At 37.4% G+C, this 18,023-nt stretch overlaps 4 protein-coding genes across 5 annotated transcripts in view; 1 reads left to right on the plus strand and 3 right to left on the minus strand.

Annotated features, from left to right (window-relative positions):
* Positions 1–127: 127 nt before the first annotated feature.
* On the minus strand, positions 128–3,466 carry LOC104805342 (lysine histidine transporter 1). Its single transcript, XM_010529884.2, has 8 exons — positions 3,314–3,466; positions 2,285–2,442; positions 1,796–2,179; positions 1,164–1,557; positions 969–1,074; positions 787–878; positions 595–663; positions 128–483 (listed from the first exon to the last, which is right to left on the minus strand). Exons 1-8 carry the CDS (start codon positions 3,353–3,355, stop codon positions 385–387), a joined length of 1,344 nt encoding a protein of 447 aa, XP_010528186.1. The 5' UTR covers positions 3,356–3,466; the 3' UTR covers positions 128–384.
* Positions 3,467–6,990: 3,524 nt separating this feature from the next.
* LOC104805343 (glucose-6-phosphate 1-dehydrogenase, cytoplasmic) lies at positions 6,991–11,737 on the minus strand. The gene is made up of 16 exons (XM_010529885.2): positions 11,599–11,737; positions 10,871–11,075; positions 10,692–10,777; positions 10,513–10,576; positions 10,236–10,422; positions 9,930–10,087; positions 9,779–9,847; positions 9,640–9,698; positions 9,498–9,534; positions 9,305–9,376; positions 8,971–9,118; positions 8,654–8,749; positions 8,429–8,499; positions 7,639–7,754; positions 7,475–7,520; positions 6,991–7,294 (listed from the first exon to the last, which is right to left on the minus strand). The coding sequence occupies exons 2-16, from the start codon at positions 11,042–11,044 to the stop codon at positions 7,127–7,129; spliced, it is 1,551 nt and encodes a 516-aa protein (XP_010528187.1). The 5' UTR covers positions 11,045–11,075; positions 11,599–11,737; the 3' UTR covers positions 6,991–7,126.
* A 574-nt stretch (positions 11,738–12,311) lies between these two features.
* Positions 12,312–14,699, minus strand: LOC104805344 (plant UBX domain-containing protein 1). Of its 2 annotated transcripts, XR_770466.2 has the most exons (8): positions 14,534–14,699; positions 14,194–14,290; positions 14,007–14,078; positions 13,649–13,716; positions 13,434–13,563; positions 13,250–13,354; positions 12,579–12,869; positions 12,312–12,490 (listed from the first exon to the last, which is right to left on the minus strand). XR_770466.2 is itself a non-coding variant. In XM_010529886.2 (7 exons), the coding sequence occupies exons 1-7, from the start codon at positions 14,615–14,617 to the stop codon at positions 12,658–12,660; spliced, it is 768 nt and encodes a 255-aa protein (XP_010528188.1). In that variant the 5' UTR covers positions 14,618–14,699; the 3' UTR covers positions 12,314–12,657. The 2 variants fall into 2 exon arrangements, 1 of the variants encoding a protein (XP_010528188.1); XM_010529886.2 differs by having other exon boundaries at positions 12,314–12,869.
* Positions 14,700–16,882: 2,183 nt separating this feature from the next.
* Positions 16,883–18,023, plus strand: part of LOC104805345 (AUGMIN subunit 6) — a 5,379-nt gene continuing 4,238 nt past the window's right edge. The window contains exons 1-4 of the mRNA XM_010529887.1: positions 16,883–17,135; positions 17,316–17,372; positions 17,504–17,598; positions 17,951–18,014. Coding sequence (XP_010528189.1) covers positions 16,920–17,135; positions 17,316–17,372; positions 17,504–17,598; positions 17,951–18,014 — 432 coding nt within the window. The 5' untranslated portion in view covers positions 16,883–16,919. The remainder of the gene's footprint in view (positions 17,136–17,315; positions 17,373–17,503; positions 17,599–17,950; positions 18,015–18,023) is intronic.

An 18,023-nucleotide genomic window follows, 5' to 3' on the forward strand; every position in this document is an offset into this window, starting at 1 on the left:
ATATATCATAAGTCCTAACTCTGTTTCACAATCAATTATCTCTCTGCAGATTATTATATTATAATAAAGTTTTTATACATAGACGTTGCTTTGTGTATATTTCAATCTCATATGAATGAACACGGGAAAAAAAAAACTATTTTGAATGATTCTTGTATATTCGTTGAGATGTGTACAATGGCTAATGTAAATCTCAGTAGAGAAACATATATAAGAAATACCCAGAAAACCAAACAAAGAAAGAAGCAGAAGAAAGATTTGACTGGCAGAAACACAGTCTCTGACATACACAAACCTAAAATCACAAAAGTTTTCAGACCAGAAAGGTCATGGAATTAGATGATCAGATCCTTGTGGTCTCTTTGCATGGTTTTAGCAGACAACTTACGAGTAGAACTTGTAGTGCTTGGCCTGGAGAATGATCGTCCTTAGCCCTCCGATCGGTGATACCACCATCAACATTACTCCAAGCACGATGCATATCTGAAACGTTACGTACATTTCCCAAAAACAAACGTCCTTAAGAGTTGTGTGTACATATAGATATATATATATATATATGTATGTATGTACAGTGTGCATGTTTCCACATACCCAGTTGGTCCACCATGACAAGCTGTACTTCCTCGGTTTGTAGATTGCAAGCCACATTACGCAAGGAAGCTGACAACATCCCAAAAGGAAAAAAAAAAAAAAAAAACGAAACAGCTGTTTCAGTATCATTATTCTGGCCAAACTATGATGTCTTTTAACATCGATAAAGAGAGCCGAAACTCGGAAGCTTACGAAGTATGTTGTCGGGGCAAACGCAAATCCGCCGAAGAACGCGAGAAGGCCGCCGAAGAACGGGAATGTCATACCGACAAACATTGTTGCAGCTGCAGCATCAGAACCAAAACACGGAGTAATTAATAATCAGAAACAGTTTTTTGTAGTGACCTCGCTGTAATCGTGTGATCTATACTTACCAACGTAGAAATTACGCACGACGAACCGCAGTGTTCGGCTTGGCCTGAAATGCAGCCTCTTGACCAGTAGCGTCTCCATCATGTCGAAAACCGGCATGGCATATATCTGCACCAAAATTCACAAACCAGACAATGAGTTCCAATAGTTTAAGCTTCAGATCGATCTGGTTTGAGTAGATATATCTGCGTATCTACCTGGTAGCTTCCAATGACATGGATGACCACAAATATATTAGCCATAGCGATTATCCAAGCCGGCTTTTTCAACGATATCAAGATATTGTCCTCGACAGCGTTTCCGAACATCCAGTAACCGACCAATGCCACCGGGAAATAACACAAAGCGACAACGATGTAAGCAACTACGACACCTCTCCACATGGGTCCCTTGGAGGGCTTCTCGGGCGTCGAAGGGATCGTTGCCTGGATCTCAAGAACCACGTTGTGGCCTGCATACGCAAACGCTACGTCTCCCAACGCGCTGAAGAAGTTGAACACCGTTCCGGCCGCTGTCTTGGCTTTGTATCCGTACTGAACGTCTTCTTGAACTCCCTTTGCTGCCGAAGCTGCCCATGCTATTGTCGAGTAGCTGTTTTTCCAGAACGTAAAAAAAACCCGGTTACCCGAGAAATCGGTTAAGATAGAACCGTATCCACTGTTAAACCGAATGGATTGATTCAATGTATATGGTGGTAACAACTACCACAAGTTTGTAACCGATGTAGAATGGTTCGGCTGAAACCGGTTTTATCGGTTAACCAATACCAATCTCAACAATATCCGGTTAAGTTTTGTTAGAAACCGACAGGAACTGGTTAGTGAGTTACCTGAGAGACATAACTGCGGCAGCAAGGGAGACACCGGCGATGGAGTTGAAGTTGGGGAGATGGGAAAGAACGAAATGGACAGAGGCGAAGATCATGATGAAGTAAGTGAGTTTGATGGGCTTGCAATCGTCGCAGACCAAATCGTGGAACTTCTTCAGAGATTTCCCGCCAGTGACCATATACACAACGCATACGCCAACCTCCACGATGAGCTGCTGAGGCACGACTATGTACAGACCGAGCTTCTCTCCGAACGCATACTGGCCGAGCTCGTGGTAACGGTCGAACCTCCTCCCAGGGACCATCTCGTGCATTTCCACCATTTGCCACAGCGTGTACAGTGTTATCACCCATGACAGGACCAGTACGGCCACGCCTGGTCCCCTTGAGATTGATTATTACAGAGACGCATGACCGGACAGATGGGTTAGTTAAGGTGTGAGAGGGGGGAAGTGAGTGTATGGTCTGAGAAGAATTTATGTTACGTACCATCCGAGCTGGGCCATGGCGTAGGGGAGGCCGAGGACACCAGCTCCAACCATGGCGGTGACATTGTGAAATGCAGAGTACCACCATTTTGCATTTCTCGACGAAGTTATCGGCAGCCAATCATCGATCTCTTTCTGCCTCGCTAGCTTTTGTTCTATCTGTTCTTCGTCGATCACAGAAACAAGAGCATCAATGAGAGGATTTCTGTGAAATGTAGGGCTAAAATGCAAAATAATAAGTTTTGGGGCGTTTAGGTCTGGGGCTGTTTTTTGAGGATCTATAGACAATTTGGGTAGAGGTTGGAGTTCACCGTTCAGTTCCCAAACCTTTGGAAAAGTCAAAACTGTGGGTCCCCACCCATACTTTGTTTTTTTTTCCATCTAATTTATAGAAATAATAGAAGAAGAAGAAATACAAGCGAAAGCGATCTTGAATCTTGATGGTACAAAAACTATTCAAACCCTTCAACAAGTCAATGCCTTACATCAAACGTTGCTATATGTAATGCATGGTCTATTATTTTTAGATTATGTAAATATTAATATAATATATATAATATTCATAAATGTTTGACAAGACATTTCGTCTTTAATTCGGGCCATGCATTCGGCATCTAAGAAAAATCTTGGAAATTTTTTAAAATCTCTCATATCGTCATAATTTATATTATTTATTATTTTTACGTGTAATATTTTAATTGAACTATAGGCGAACAAGGAATCGGAAACTAAAATACAATTGCAAAGGGAAAAATAATTTAATAAAGCATTCAAGGATCATTGAACAATTTCATTCGCGTTATGTTATCTAACGAATCAGAAAGTGAAATTTCAATCTTCATTAACTTTGGTTTCGCATATTAAAAAAGAAGAAGAAGAAGAATTCGATACATTTTTTTTTATAAGAACGCAAGCTTTATTTCCTTGGAACAAAGTGACCCATCTTTAATCGAATATATGGTCCGACAAAACTCAAGTCATTATAACAAATAAAACTCAAAAGAGATTCAGATCTTAGAGAGAGACTAACACTCGAGTGGTATGCATCTTCCGGAGGAGCTTGAGTTCCCATTGCGTCACTCTCTCTCTATGCGCGTGAGAGAGAGAGATAGAGAGAGAGAGAGAGAGAGAGAGAGAGAGAGATTTTCAACCTTTCACAACTCTTGAGATATTATGCTGTAAGACTAATATATATAACCATATACAAACACACACACACACGTCTTATATATTATGTGAATGTGAATGCCGAAGTGCAGAGAGAAGAGAGAGAGAGAGAGAGATCAAAAGCGGACGTTTTTGTTTGACTTAGCAAACTATACTTAGAGAAGGATGAGCTGGAATTTGCTGAATATTCAACCATTCATTGCTTCTAATCCATCTTCCACTCCATCGATTAATTAATTGTATTTTTTTTTTCAGGAAACCAAGCTGTATTTTCCATATATCTATACTATAGGTATACGTATATATGTATACTCTACCAAATCTCATCATTTACTATATATGGTGGTCCTTCCTCTAATAAATATTAACTTTGGGCAGTTCATTTATATTCACCAAAGCTACACTTCTTTCGTTAATGTTCGTAAAAGTAAATAAAAATATACGTCTAAACAGAAACATTCAAAAAACTGTTTTCCGAACGTCTAAAATATTAATCTCTGAGTTGTATTTTTTCCCCCATCAATCGCATGTTTTATAGTTGTTAGTAATTCCATGCTTGATATAAATTTAGATTCTTAACCAATATATATATATAGAGAGAGAGAGAGATAGATTCACAAGTGAAATATGTGAATATGTATGAAAATTTCATACCATAAAATAATATATTTTTTTTGGTAAATTCATACCATATAATTATTATATAACAAAATATTATATACAGTGTAGAAGCCGAGGAGGCCTAGAACTAAAAAGGTTTGTACATGAAAAGAGGGCAGACCAAAAATATAGACATAGGATTTAACTCTTTTAATGTATATAGTTTTCTTAGAACGAAGAAGTTTCAGTTCCATCTGAGTCCCTGAATTTCACAACTGCGACTTTTTTTTTTTAAATATATATATATATATATATATAATGTTATTTTTGTGTCAAGTGGGTTCTCCCCATTGACCTTTTTTTAATTGGTCTTTTCCTGCCGCTCGTACAAACACATGTACACACCCACCCACATATATATAAATATAATGTATACGGAGTTTGTTGATGATATAAAATTATAATATGTTAAATAAATTGAATGCGGAGAAACAACTTTAGATTCCCATTCTCGATTTGACAATAAAATAAAATTCCATTTGAATTGAATCGTATAAGCAAAACTAAAGGAAGTCAACAAAATGAAAGACTTGTTTTGGATAAGAGGGAAGCCGTAGAGATTCCTCCACTCTCGTTTTAGGTCAACTTTGGGGGTGTCCATAAGTTGATAACGGTGGTGTTCTATTCCCTAAGCCTATATAAATATTAATAAAATATCTCCGCATATTTTATATATCTCATAAAAGAAAATAATTGTTTTTTTTTTGTGTTTTTTAAGAGAATTCGAAACATACCCGATTTGATCGATAATTAAAAAATATATATATTATATATATTTTTTTAACATAAAAAATATTATATATTCGACTTTGCCAATTGAACCGTAATTACTACTTTTATAATTCAGATGTTCAAGCATCTAATAAGGGCTAATTTCTGTAAATTTGTTCACACATAAAACTTTGTGTATACTCCCTTCTATATATAAAATAAGAAGGTGTCTAATCCTATGAATATACCTTTATAATGAATGGTCATGTGTTATTTGAAGTTTAACTTTCAGTTTTGTTTTTAACTATTATATTGATATTTTGGATCTTAAATTAAATTTAGATTTGTGATAGTTATTTTTAGATGTGAGTTTTTTAGTTCTAGTTTTTTTTTTGAAAATATATTTGATTTAATTTATATTTTTATTTGAATATGGTTTTCTTTAAAAATATTTATTTGTTAAATGATTTAATATTAGAAATCTAAATTATTGTTATTTCCGAATTATATTTTATTTGTTTGATTTACAAAAAAAAAATATCTAATTAACAATTATCTAATTTGATTATATTTCATTTCCTCTATTCGAAAGGAAACGTACACTCTTATCTACGAGAATGGTTGGGGTCAAAATGTTGAAAAAATGAACCCTAAAGCAGATTTTTACGACTTGGGTTATAAAAAAGAAAAATGCCTGAATATGGAATATAAGTAAAGTTAATATCATATTCGTTTTTTTATTTTTATGTGAACGCATTTTTTGTTAAATCTTATGTAAGATTGGAATATGGACACCGAAACATTTGACATTTCAATAACGTGCTTGGGTCATCACATGTGACTTTCTTTGTATAATTAATTTTAAATCTAATATTTGCGAATTTTCCAAGAAAGAGACACTTCATTATCTTTTTAAAAGTATTATCGTATGATGTGAATGTGTCTGGTTACTTCATCATTTGGTAAAATACATCTTAGTTTTTTTTTTAAAATTAGTATGTGTTTTTTTGGTTGTCTTATGCTTGATAATGCATTTCTCTATTTGTATAAATTACAATAATATAATTATTTTGAGCTAAAATCCCTTGATCCGAGAGCTATTCATGGGCCCATAACAAGCCTAATGTTATGTATTACTAAAATGGGCCCACTATATCATTTTGGAGCCCAACATCTCAGGCATTGGGCCTAACTCAGGCTTATCTAAAGCCCACTCGTTTCATCTCTTATTAAAAGCTTAAAGCCTTAAACCATAACAAATCCCTTCCTCTCGATCTCACGGCATCCAAGAAGCGAAATGGGAAGTCGACAGCCGGCGGTCGTTCCTCTCGAACCTCGCCAAGGCGGCGTTCGGGCTTGGCGTGTCGGCAGCGGTGTCGAACGTCGCTCAACTCCGTATATAGAATGTAGTGTGTATAAGAGAGAATTATAATTCGTAGGTTCAGCTTTGAAATTTGTTTCACAAAGGCCTGTCTGGGCTTCCAATTAGAATGTGAAGCCCACTTTCAAAAATGGGCTAATTTATTTTATTCACAAAAATATTTATAAATATATATTCTATTTAAATATCCATACGCGCGAGTAAAATCCCAAGGGCTTGTAAGAATCTCACGCTACTACTGTTGGTTGGTGGTTTCCGTGGGACGTTGATTTCTCTCTCCCTTTTGGCGTTCTACCAGTCGCCCCACACGCAGTACGAATAAGGCAAATACGTATTTGTCCCTTTGCAGAATACGGGAGTTGTGTTAGGTGTGATTGCTGTCGTCGGAATGCCATGTTTTGCTACATTTCCAAGTTTTTTGCAACAGTAGGCGCGTCATCTTTTTCCCTTCTTTATTTTCCGACCACGTGCACTACGTTTTTCACAAATGTTTTTTTTTTTAAATCTTATCCCAATTCATAAAATGTTCAGTCTGATTTTATAATTAAAAATAAATAGATTATCGTTTCGGGTAAAAACAAACTTGTTTTTATTATACTATTAGTTGATGATTATTCGGTAACGCTGGCAGTCCGTCAGATGATTAGATATTTGAAAGCAAAATAATATATGCGTGTATATATATATATAATAGATATACACCAAACGAAATGGCTCTTTACTTTAGGATATAAAGGGGAACACTCGTAGTAGAGTCATGCCCATTCACATACAAACACCAAGCCCCATCAAGACTTATTATTATTATTGCTCTCGCTTGTCCCATAATATCCGTACGTAGATGGATCGATGTATGCATACATATATATATATATATATATATATATATATGTGAATAAGGGTTTATATATATATGTATATAGACTAGAGGGTAGGAGGGATCCAGATGTAGCCGTGGGTCTGAAGGTAACCTGCTTTGGCAAGAAGCTCATCGGCTTCGGTTGGACCTCGGCTGCCTGGTTTGTACGGAATCGGCTTCATTTCCCCTTTGTCTATTCTGTGCAGCAGCGGGGTGAATATCTCCCACGCTACCTGCCATTTCATCATCTTAGAGAACAATACCATATTTATACAAACGCACAAATACTTAACGATGAACATGTGATTATTGTTGTTCAAAGATATGAGAGAAGAGAATCATGGTATTATTGTTGTTCAAAGGATCTCTTTTCTTGTGTGGTGAATAACTCTGAATCTATACAAGTTTTTTACCTTTAATTCATCTCTTCGCACGAAATGCTGTTGGTCCCCTCGGATTCTGCATAAAGACAGCATCAAACAGTTCAGAACTACAGTTTTTTTTTTCTCTTTTTTTGGGTGTATATATATATTCGATCGAAAAAGGAGCTTTTTGATCTCAGATAGATTTTGTTTACGTGTCGAGAATTAAGCGCTCGTATGCCTCGGGGATCGACACTCCCTGGTAACGTTGTCTGTAGGAGAGGTCAAGTTCACTCTGCACGGTGGACATCTCCAGCCCCGGTTGCTTGACCTGCCCAATAAAGTGAGAGAGTGATGGTTCTATAGTTCATATACTACAGAGATTGGATATCATAGCAATTTAAGCAGGCTAACTGTCGCAGCTGATCATTGGCTGGAGTCTAGAGGTGTAATACAAGTCGTAGCTTGCAAGCTAGCTCGTTTTTAGTGAGTTGGGTCAAGGTATTTTTTTGCTCGTTTAAAAAACGGCCTTAAGAACCAGCTCGCGAACTAGGCGAGCTGAGCTAGGACTAGTATTTCCAGCTCGTTTAAAAAATGGGCTGGACCAAGCCGAGTTCAAAACCAGCAAGCTTGTTAGGATCTCATTTTACACCCACTGAGTTAATCCAACGATGAATTTCAGTTGGCATTGGCGAGATATGGATGACAACAAGTTGTTGGCCAAATGCGCCTATTAGTAAAACATTGTATGCAGAGGATAAGGGCAGCCCGGTGCACAAAGCGCCCCCGTTGAACGGGGGTCCGGAGAAGGGTCCCACCACAAGGGTGTATTGTAGGCAAACCTTACCTTGCAGAAATATCTGCAAGAGGCTGCTTCTAGGACTATAAAGTTTTTTTTTTCTTTTTGGAAAAAAATGACATTTGCTTTAAGATACCAACCGCAAAGGCATGACGACTAATTGGATATCTATCAAGGCTATTATCAATCAAGACGGAAAAACTTACCGTCAGCTTCATGTACATGGCTTCCGAAGGCTGCAAGCGTATCACAAACTCATTCCTTCCTTGCTTCTGACCTGTTTTGCATGAGAGAGAGATTAGAACCGTCGAAAACTTTCTCAATACACGCAATCCAACACAAAACATTTCAACCTAAAAAAGTAAACAATAGGAACCGAAAGAACAATTTCAACCATTGTTAAGACACATTCTCAGGGAATGAGTGAATACATTTGAATATGTCGCCGGGAACATCCTTGAACTGAACACGTATCTCTGCCTTTCTTGAGTTTATTGCCTTTCCGGCCTTTATTATAAATGGAACACCTGAAAGTAAAAGAAACAGATCAGCAAATCAATGATAAGTTTACAACAGCGACACTAATGATGTAAAGGGAACACCTGAAGAGAAAATTTTCTCTTATCAGCCCATGGATGATATAAAGTAACAGATTTCTGTTCAGTTATTTGAGTACAATATGGGTTCCACGGGTTCCTTCTTAAAGATTTTAGAGTCATAATGATCATGATGCGAACGGAATGGTCACCTTCCCATCTTTCGTTATGTATGCGAAGAACCATTGTGGCAAATGTCGGAGTGTTGGAGTCGTCTGGAACAGTCGGGTCATCCTTATACCCTTCGTATTGCCCGAGAACCACCTCTTCATCTTTTATAGGGAGCACCGATTGAAGCACCTAAATGTTTACTTAAGAATCAGTAGATGAAAAATATCACTAAATCCAAAATGAACAATCACAACTGACAGAGATTTCTAAACGAAAATGTTCCGCTACATACAACAGAGAAATTCCATGAAATTGTCCGCCCAGAATAAAAGACATATAGCCTCTAAAAAAGAAGAAAAAAAGAACATATCTCACCTTCACTTTCTCATCCCGGATGTGCTCGGGCTTAAGAGAGATTGGTTTTTCCATAGCAACAAGGCAAAGAACCTGCAGCTCATTAAACTTTGTTAATATATGAATGCATTTGCCATTACAGAGAAACTCCAAGGAACACATTCAAATGTTTTTCATAACCCAAGGTAAAATCAAGAATTCAGTAGGCACATACCTGGAGCAGGTGGTTTTGAATAATATCACGGATTATTCTGAAAAAGCAAAAGTAAACATTTGATCAGAACCTCACAGATATCTCCACTTCATCTACATCACAAGAAAAGAAACAACCGAGGCAAAGGTTCAAAAAGTATTACCCATATTCATCAAAATATCCACCACGCCCTTCGGTTCCAAAATCTTCTCTGAATACAATCTGTCCAAGCATTTCAAAGTTATGCGCGTTCAACTTTAAACAACGGTTTGGAAATTTCTACGTAAGCTAACAACTCTCACCTGCACGTTGTCGATGTTGTCACGGTTCCATAGCGGCAAAAACAAGCGATTCGCAAATCGGAGAACCAACTGCAGTAACATGATGATAAGAAGATCCATTCCAATATAAATCAACAATTAACAAATACACTCTAATAGACAAACACGTTACCATGTTCTGGACCAACTCCTTTCCAAGATAATGATCAATACGATAGATTTGTGATTCGTCAAACAGCTCTCCAATCTGGGAGCTCAGTTGCTCTGCAGATTCCAAGTCCTTGCCAAACGGCTTCTCAACAACAATCCGAGTCCATCCACCAAGATCAGCTGGAAGATAACGACATAAAATAAATGAGAGAAATTGCAAAATGAAAATATTTTGCAAGTGGCATCGTGACCATCATCTACACAGAGAAGCACACAAGTTAGTCCTTGGTATCTAAGAAAAGGAAGTACTTTATTGGAAGGAACTCACATTTGTTCATGCAACATGTCCTGATCATCTTGCACACAGAGGGGTAAACTGAGGGTGGGAGTGCAAGGTAAAACAGTCTCCTGGAAGATCCTTTAGAACTACGTTTTGAGATTTCATGCTCTGAAATCGCCTTGTCTAATCTATGGAATCCCTCCTCAGAATCATAAGAACCGCTCACATACTTGATCTACAGAAATTGTAAACACAAACCCAATATGAGTTACGAGACATGGATCTGGATTCATGCAAGGAATATGTTGCGAAGGAAAGAACTAACCAGCTGCAGAAACTCTGACAAAGATTCTGCTTGCTCAGATGCATTCTTTTCATCAACAAGGTATCTGCATAAAATTTTGCATCTCATAAACTTGGACAAGAACTAACAATCAAGAAAAACTTCTGCTCTGGGTTATGTAGATGAGTCAAGAGCACATGTGTAATATCAGAGGGTCATACCCACGAATCCGACTTCTCAGGTCTTCATCAGAAATCTTAGTCCTAGCATAACCAAAGATGTGAACTTCATCCTGTCTGAGAAATCCCTGATCAAGCAATCAAAACAGGTCGATAATATTGATAAAGGGCTCATCCTACACAGACATGAAACCTTAAAACATGCGATTATGAGATGTAACCTGACGATATAGGTGGAAGAGTGCAGGAAAGGTCTTCTTCTTGGCCAGATCACCCGAGGCACCAAGAACAATGATCGAGAGGCACCCAGTTTCGGGGACAGCACCGTACTCTCGTACAAACGAATCGTTCCGGAAACTAGATCTTTTCTGTACGTGCCATTGACCATCTTCCATCTTCCACAAGCTTAAGCTCCAAGCAAAATGCCTGCCTCACAGATGCAGGAGGTCAAAAGCACAGAACGGTCAAACAACAAACGTAGCGTTCGTAGGAACTCCAAACTAATGAAAGTATTCAACTGCGCATAGGTTTTGCAGCGTAATCGAAATCATAGACCCCAGCGGCTATCAAAATTAACTGTGGTGCGATAGATGAATCATAAGCCGACAAAACCCACGGATCATCCCATCGCGACTCGACAAAATTACTACGGGATCAGTCCAATTGAGCCCGTCACAGAATCATGATGCACGATTTGAGCCAAACAGAGAACACAAATTCAAAATCCAAGCAGAATCTAGTTGACAGAGACGCGAAACTCCGGAATCAAACGAAGAAATGACAAAACCCCATTTGCATGGATCGGAGTTCGCCGAGGAAATAAAAACAAACGGATCACGGATCAAACTCGCCTCAATTCTCCAACCCAACAATCAAACACAACAAGATCGGACTAAGGAACAAAACCAATAACAAAAAAAAAACGGAGGAGAAACGAAAAGAGAGCAACCTGAATGCACGAACTCGGACTCCGGTAACAAAGATTCCGGGAAAACGAAGGAAGCGGAGCAAGAATCAATCCGTCAGAGAGAGAGAGAGAGAGACAGAGAGAGAGAGAGAGAGAGAGAGGAGAACAACTACTACTGTTGGTTGGTGGTTTCCGTGGGACGTTGATTTCTCTCTCCCTTTTGGCGTTCTACCAGTCGCCCCACACGCAGTACGAATAAGGCAAATACGTATTTGTCCCTTTGCAGAATACGGGAGTTGTGTTAGGTGTGATTGCTGTCGTCATGACTAAAAAGGTTTTTAGCACCGAAGTGGTTGTCTGAACATTTGATGGATGCAGCTGAAAATTGGTTCATCAGTTATATCCTCAAAACGAAACTCAGACTATTTATTTAAACCAAGTACATGCATGTCACGACCGTATGCCGAGGACCCAAAAAAAAAGAAGGATAGTAATTGAATGAAAAACGAGATTTGGTTTAAACATAAAGAAAACTATAAAATTCTACTGATTTCAATGATTTCAGGCAAGCAATGATTATGTAGTTAAAGAAAACATTAACATACCATATCCACCCACCCACTAGCGCAAGATGCAGTAATAAATTACAAAATTATATATAATACATACAAATAATAATGAGATGATGGGTTGGTGGTCGGCCAAGAAGAGAAAACAGCTTGTTTTCATTCAGGCTATCCTAATAGTCAAATATATATATGGAATAATGGACCGACCATGGGTTATAAATCAACTTGGGCTCATCCTACATTTACACCCACAAAAGCTACGAGTATAGTTTTCAATATAGAGCTGGACATCTTTAAGTTTCAGACCCGTTACCTCCACCAATGATAATAAGCACTGAAATGTCCCAACTCCGACTCCGGTCTTCCTAGAAAGACACATATTTAATTTATAGAAAAGAGTTGTATGACTCAGACAAGGGACACAAATCAGTTTCAAGCCAAGCAAAAGTATACTTTGTGTCTGCCGGGTCGTGTCCGAGTCATCACACAAACCTGAGTCCTCCACAGCTTCTGGAACCAGTACCATGTCAAATCACATTTTGAACCACTTTGGTTTGGTGGGCTTCTTGTCCGCGGGTTTGGGTTCTTGGACCACTGGTGCAGGACTAGAGACATCAGTAGCTGGCTCATGTGGTGGCTGGGCTGGTCCTTCCGGCTCAGGCTCAACAACCTCCACGTCTTTAATGGACAGAATCTCTTCATGAAGATAAGGGCTTGAACCAGCAGCTGCAGCAGCAGAATTATCTGTCAAGGCCATCGAGTTCACAAGTTAGTCCAAAGCTCATCTTCATGAAGATAAGTACTATGTCTATGTAGTGCAGAAAATAAGACAGTTTGAGACAAAATCTATTGCCCTACTGCTGATGAGTACACAAGAGTATCATTCTAAGGTTATAATTTCCTGAACATTAATTAGCATGATCTTCGTTACTTTCACCGATAAAACCATTCTTTTGTATGTTTGCCATACAATTCTCGGGGTAATTTTTTGGCTCGTATACATCTGATTTGTGAACTACCATGCCATGGGTATCACATTTTACCAGAGAATAGAAAGTCCAATGAATCATGAAATAGTATCTTTGATGTGTTTGTTATATGGAAACCAAAGACACAAAACCAACCTCTTGACAGATCGTATGCAAAGTAGACAATTGCTCCAGGAATGAAACCAGCAGAGTAGAAGTCCTGCAAGAAATCTTTTATCTGTTTCTTGGGAGGAGTCGTATCTGCAGAATGATGGGATGTTAGGGTTTCTTTTCTATCGCATCAAGAATGTAAAATCAGTGAACAAGAAGAGAAACATACACAAGTAGAAAGGAATATCTGGATGAGCGACAACTCTTTTGAGGAGATCAATCAAGCATTGAATTGTTTCTGCTGGATGAAACTTCACCTCCAATGTGATATTATCAGGAAAACGAACCCGGATTACAGCCTACGCATATCAATTCTCATGAATGAATAACTTACAGGATTAAACAACTTCAAAGCATGAGATATGAGATAGAAAGTGTAAGGACCTTTGTCAGTTTAGATCGACGAGCAGCCTCTTCTGCTTCTCGTAGTTTTCTGGTCTTCAAGAATTTATCTATCGAACATTTAAACATCAGATGAACTAACCAAGTCCAAGTATGAAAGAAACAAACAGTATGCAATGTCATTTTTCTTCATGGCTGGGCAAGAGATTTGTGTCTGGATCCTAAAGGGGGAAATAGAGACAAGCCACCCATTCACACACAACAAACACGATTTCCAAAATCAACAAATGATTCAGATAATGGATGGCCATTGATAGGATAGGAGTACATGTACAATAGCATTCTTGAACCTGCAGAGCAGAAAAAAAGGCTTATATAGAGAAACTGAACAATGTCTTACCATCTTTCTTAGTGGCCAAAAGCCGGTAATAATCTTCAGGTGTAAGCTCGTAGAATTCATCAGACTCCTCTTCTGTTGAATCCCAGAAAATCATACAAATAAGTCTCAGTTTCAGAAACATCAAGGGAAAGAGAGACTCTTCAACGAAGAATCAGAAAAGGCTCCATTTAATTTCCCATGTTCTTACCAGCAATGGAAGCTTGAATTGGCGTTTGAGAAGCGCTTGGAGTCTCAAAAACGCGAAGTTCTCTCCCGAATTTTTCTCTCGTAGCAGCAGCTTTAGCCTGATTCCATAAACTACTCAGAATACGATCGAATCCGATATAAAAAAGGTAAGAGATCGTTCAAAAACCATCCCCTAATGCCTCCAGAATTCACCCTGAACATCGATTTTACTCCAAACTACCGTTGCTATCATCAAACCCTAATCGAAATTAGCTTGAATTTCGAAGCGAGAAATCCGAATCAAGATCAAGCAAACCCAATATGGAAAGGGGAAAAAAAGAAGAGAAGAAGCAAGTGATTACCTGAACTGAAACAGCTTCCATGGGATCGATGATTGAGAGCCGTCTTCGCTTCAAGGTCAGTGGCGAAGAACCATCTACAAACATCACACCGATATTCTTTGCTTCTTCACTGCGGTCACCGTCGATATACTCGAGTCCGTGTGTATAAACGCGCCCTAGTTTCGGAAATCGCGAGAGAGGACAAAATATTTAAACGTTTAGACATTGACCCCAATATTTTATAAATTACAAAAGAGTTTCCTCGTGTAAGTTAAATTATTTAAATTAATCGTTGTTTAATAAATGAAATCTATAAACAAAGATTACGGTCTAACAGAAAAGCCAGCCACGGCCAATATTTCGGTCTAACTGCCAAATTTTAATTCTCTTTTTTTTTTTATTTAACTAAGTTAGTCATATGAACCAATGTCTTTGTGTTTTATAAGTTTTTTTTCTCTTCGAATTTGCTAATAACAACAGTTTGAGCCCTAAACTATGGCCTGGATCATCCGAACCCAAAAAGATTTCTCTAGGGTGAATATTTGGGTTATTACCGAATATCTTGTTAGAGTGAACATTTTGGTTATTAACCGAATAGTCGAATCGAATCAAATTGAACTTATATAAAAAATAAAAAAAAATTTAAAACCAAAAAATGAATCGAACAGAATCAATTAAAAAAATAACTGAAAAAATCGATAATTTTTTTGAAAAATAAATTTTTTAGTTACAACAAAAACCGAATCGAACCGAAGTATATATAAAAATCGAATGATTATAGTTTTTCTATAAATAAAATAATTGAACATGAATATAACCGAACCGAATCCGAACTCTTCTGCGATTTATCTGGAAAATAAAAAAAATCGTAGAGCATAATCATTTGCATTCTTTAGGCAAATTTTTCAAAATGGTATGTTGTGGCAATAATTATTTGATTTGCTTCCAAGCTACACTGTGGATTTAAACAATTGGTGCTCAAGTTACCAGAAAAAAGGGAAATATAATATACGCAAAATATTATATGCTTAAAATGTTTTTTTTATGGCTGGTATATATTTAATGCCACGAGACTTCGAATATACTATTACTTTTTTTTTGTTATATTAATCTAATAACCCCAATATTTTTTTTTAACTAAGGATTGATATTACATGGTCTATTATTTTCAGCTTTTAAGTTTTTTATTTTTGAAAAATGATATCATCTGATTTTAGGTAAATTTTTGGATTCAGATTTATACTGAATTGTTTTTTTAAATAAAAATGATTATTTTATATTATTTTATGTTTTTTTAATATTTAAATTTTATTTTAAAAATCATATCTATTACACTTTGTATCAAATTGAATATGATTAATTATCTTCATTCAATTGTATGCCAGACTATATTGATGTAGTTCATAGTTGTTTTTGCAAGTTATATATAAGGCGGAGTCATAGGTACACATACAATGTACCATGTTGGTCCAAATATGAGGATAATGTAGATAACATGGCATTATTATATAAAATTGAAAACTGACTGGCGGACAGACGTTGCAATTTCAGTAATAACAATACGAATTGTAAATATTCAATTAAATTTACCCACTCTGTCGCACAATGACAAATCTAAATTTCAGAAGTTTGTTATTATCAGCGCATTCAATAAATTTCATATATGTATATATATATATATATGTATAAGACGATATGTATAGAACAATATGTTTTTAATATTTAGAATCTGAATATTTGAGTATAATAATAAAAGCAGTTAAATTATTAATAGGTGATGCCATTATCTTCTCAATATTTCATTTTTTTTTGTTTTTTTTTCTTTTCCCCTTGTATAGTTTTTAAATTTGCGGACAATTTTAATTTCGTTAGCATTTTTGGAATCGGAATATATACAATTTTAATGTATTTTTTGAGTTTGTACAACTTTTTAACATGTATTATTTTCCAATGGTCCAAAAATAAATACTTTTTTTAACTCTATAAATATATAATTTGAGTTTTACGCTAAAAATTACCCGAATTTGTTACGCCACGGTAATACTGGCAATTTGCACCATACTAGTACACGTGGCGCACTACGATTTGGTAACAACGCCGTGAGCGCACGTTAGCATTCACCTTGTGATCTCCAAATTCAAAATCCCCAATATTTATCAACTGACGTTACGTCTCGATAAAGTCCAAAATATTAAACAATGAACCACTTAGTTCTACATATTTACAGTATGACCCCGATTAAGGTAGTGATTTCACAATTTACATATCTTCAAGGACCTGTTTTTAAAAAGTCCCTGGAAACAACATTTCGATCGAGATTTAAAAAAGGGGAAATTTTGATAAGAAAAAAAAAGCCATTGAAGACGAGGAAGAGAGGGAGAAGAGAAGAAGATCGAAGACGGTGGTGATGACGATGGATAGAGAGAAGGAGAGAGAGTTGGAGCTGGAGAGCGCAATGTACACCAACTGTTTGCTATTAGGATTGGATCCGTCCGTGATCGGGCCCGGAGGCTCCAACGGCACGCCTCGAGTCGGGTCGTTCCGCCATTCGAACCCGAAGCTCGGAGAACAGCTTCTCTACTTCATCCTATCCTCGCTTCGAGGGCCCGTTCAGTCTGCGAAAGTACGATTTTTCCGAGTTCGTCTGTGTCTTTATGTCTTGCTTACTTTTACAAAATCGGGTTTGGATCCTGGGTGTCGAACATAGTGATTGGTGCTTTTGGGTGTTCCTTGAGGTGCTGTTGGAGTTTGATCTGTCGGATTTCGTTTCCCTATTTGATTTGGGTTTGTCTCGATCTCGCAGGATTTCGATAAGGTCTGGCCAATTTTCGATTCCGCTCAATCTCGCGATTTCCGGAAGGTAGATGGAAGGAAAACTTCGATTATTCACATAATTTGATAGTTTAGATGTCCTTGCTGGTTATGTGAACAGTACCATGCTACTTCCTTTTGAACTCCGAGTCACTTACCCATTGAATTGTGCTTTTGAAGGTTGTTCAAGGGATTATCAGCGAGCTTGAAACCCAAGGGGCGTTACCAAGGAGTAATTCGAGGGTTTCATCCCTAGCTACTTGCTGTGGACCAAGGTTAGTTGCGACTAAACTGCTATACCTATCGATTGTTTCTTCGTACTTATCACCATAAAACTGGTTTTGATCAAGTGTGAGATGCATTTGTCAATGTAATATGAATATTTGTAGTGTTTGATCCAATGAGTATCAGGTTAGCTTCTCTAAAACATCGTTTTTGGGCTTGTTAGTCATTTCTGATTCCTTTTGGTAGGATCTTTGTGATTTTTATCTGGGACAATGTCCTCTTCTTGTTACCAGGAGCCAGCAGTTTCTGGGTATCCTTAAAAACTGTGCTCAGTACTATCCTTTCAGCAATAGATGCCGTGGTATCTAAAAACGTTGATTAAACCTATCACGTTTGTTGCAGATTCGTGGAGCTCTTATGGCAACTTTCCTTGCATGCTCTAAGAGAAGTTCATAGGCGGACATTCTCAACAACC

The sequence above is a fragment of the Tarenaya hassleriana genome, unplaced genomic scaffold (genome assembly GCF_000463585.1).
Source record: "Tarenaya hassleriana unplaced genomic scaffold, ASM46358v1 Cleome11, whole genome shotgun sequence".
Classification (NCBI taxonomy): domain Eukaryota; kingdom Viridiplantae; phylum Streptophyta; class Magnoliopsida; order Brassicales; family Cleomaceae; genus Tarenaya; species Tarenaya hassleriana.

Coding starts and splice junctions, on each gene's coding strand:
- LOC104805342 (XM_010529884.2), bottom strand. CDS start 3,355: ATGGGAACTCAAGCTCCTCCGGAAGATGCATACCACTCGAGT. Junction 2,443..3,313: donor AAGATGCATACCACTCGAGT/GTTAGTCTCTCT, acceptor GACGAAGAACAG/ATAGAACAAAAGCTAGCGAG. Junction 1,075..1,163: donor ATGTCATTGGAAGCTACCAG/GTAGATACGCAG, acceptor ATTTTGGTGCAG/ATATATGCCATGCCGGTTTT.
- LOC104805343 (XM_010529885.2), bottom strand. CDS start 11,044: ATGGAAGATGGTCAATGGCACGTACAGAAAAGATCTAGTTTCCGGAAC. Junction 9,699..9,778: donor ACAACATCGACAACGTGCAG/GTGAGAGTTGTT, acceptor ATGCTTGGACAG/ATTGTATTCAGAGAAGATTT. Junction 9,377..9,497: donor TTCAAAACCACCTGCTCCAG/GTATGTGCCTAC, acceptor AATGAGCTGCAG/GTTCTTTGCCTTGTTGCTAT.
- LOC104805344 (XM_010529886.2), bottom strand. CDS start 14,617: ATGTTTGTAGATGGTTCTTCGCCACTGACCTTGAAGCGAAGACGGCTC. Junction 14,079..14,193: donor AATTCAAGCTTCCATTGCTG/GTAAGAACATGG, acceptor GGGATTCAACAG/AAGAGGAGTCTGATGAATTC. Junction 12,870..13,249: donor TGCATACGATCTGTCAAGAG/GTTGGTTTTGTG, acceptor TGGCCTTGACAG/ATAATTCTGCTGCTGCAGCT.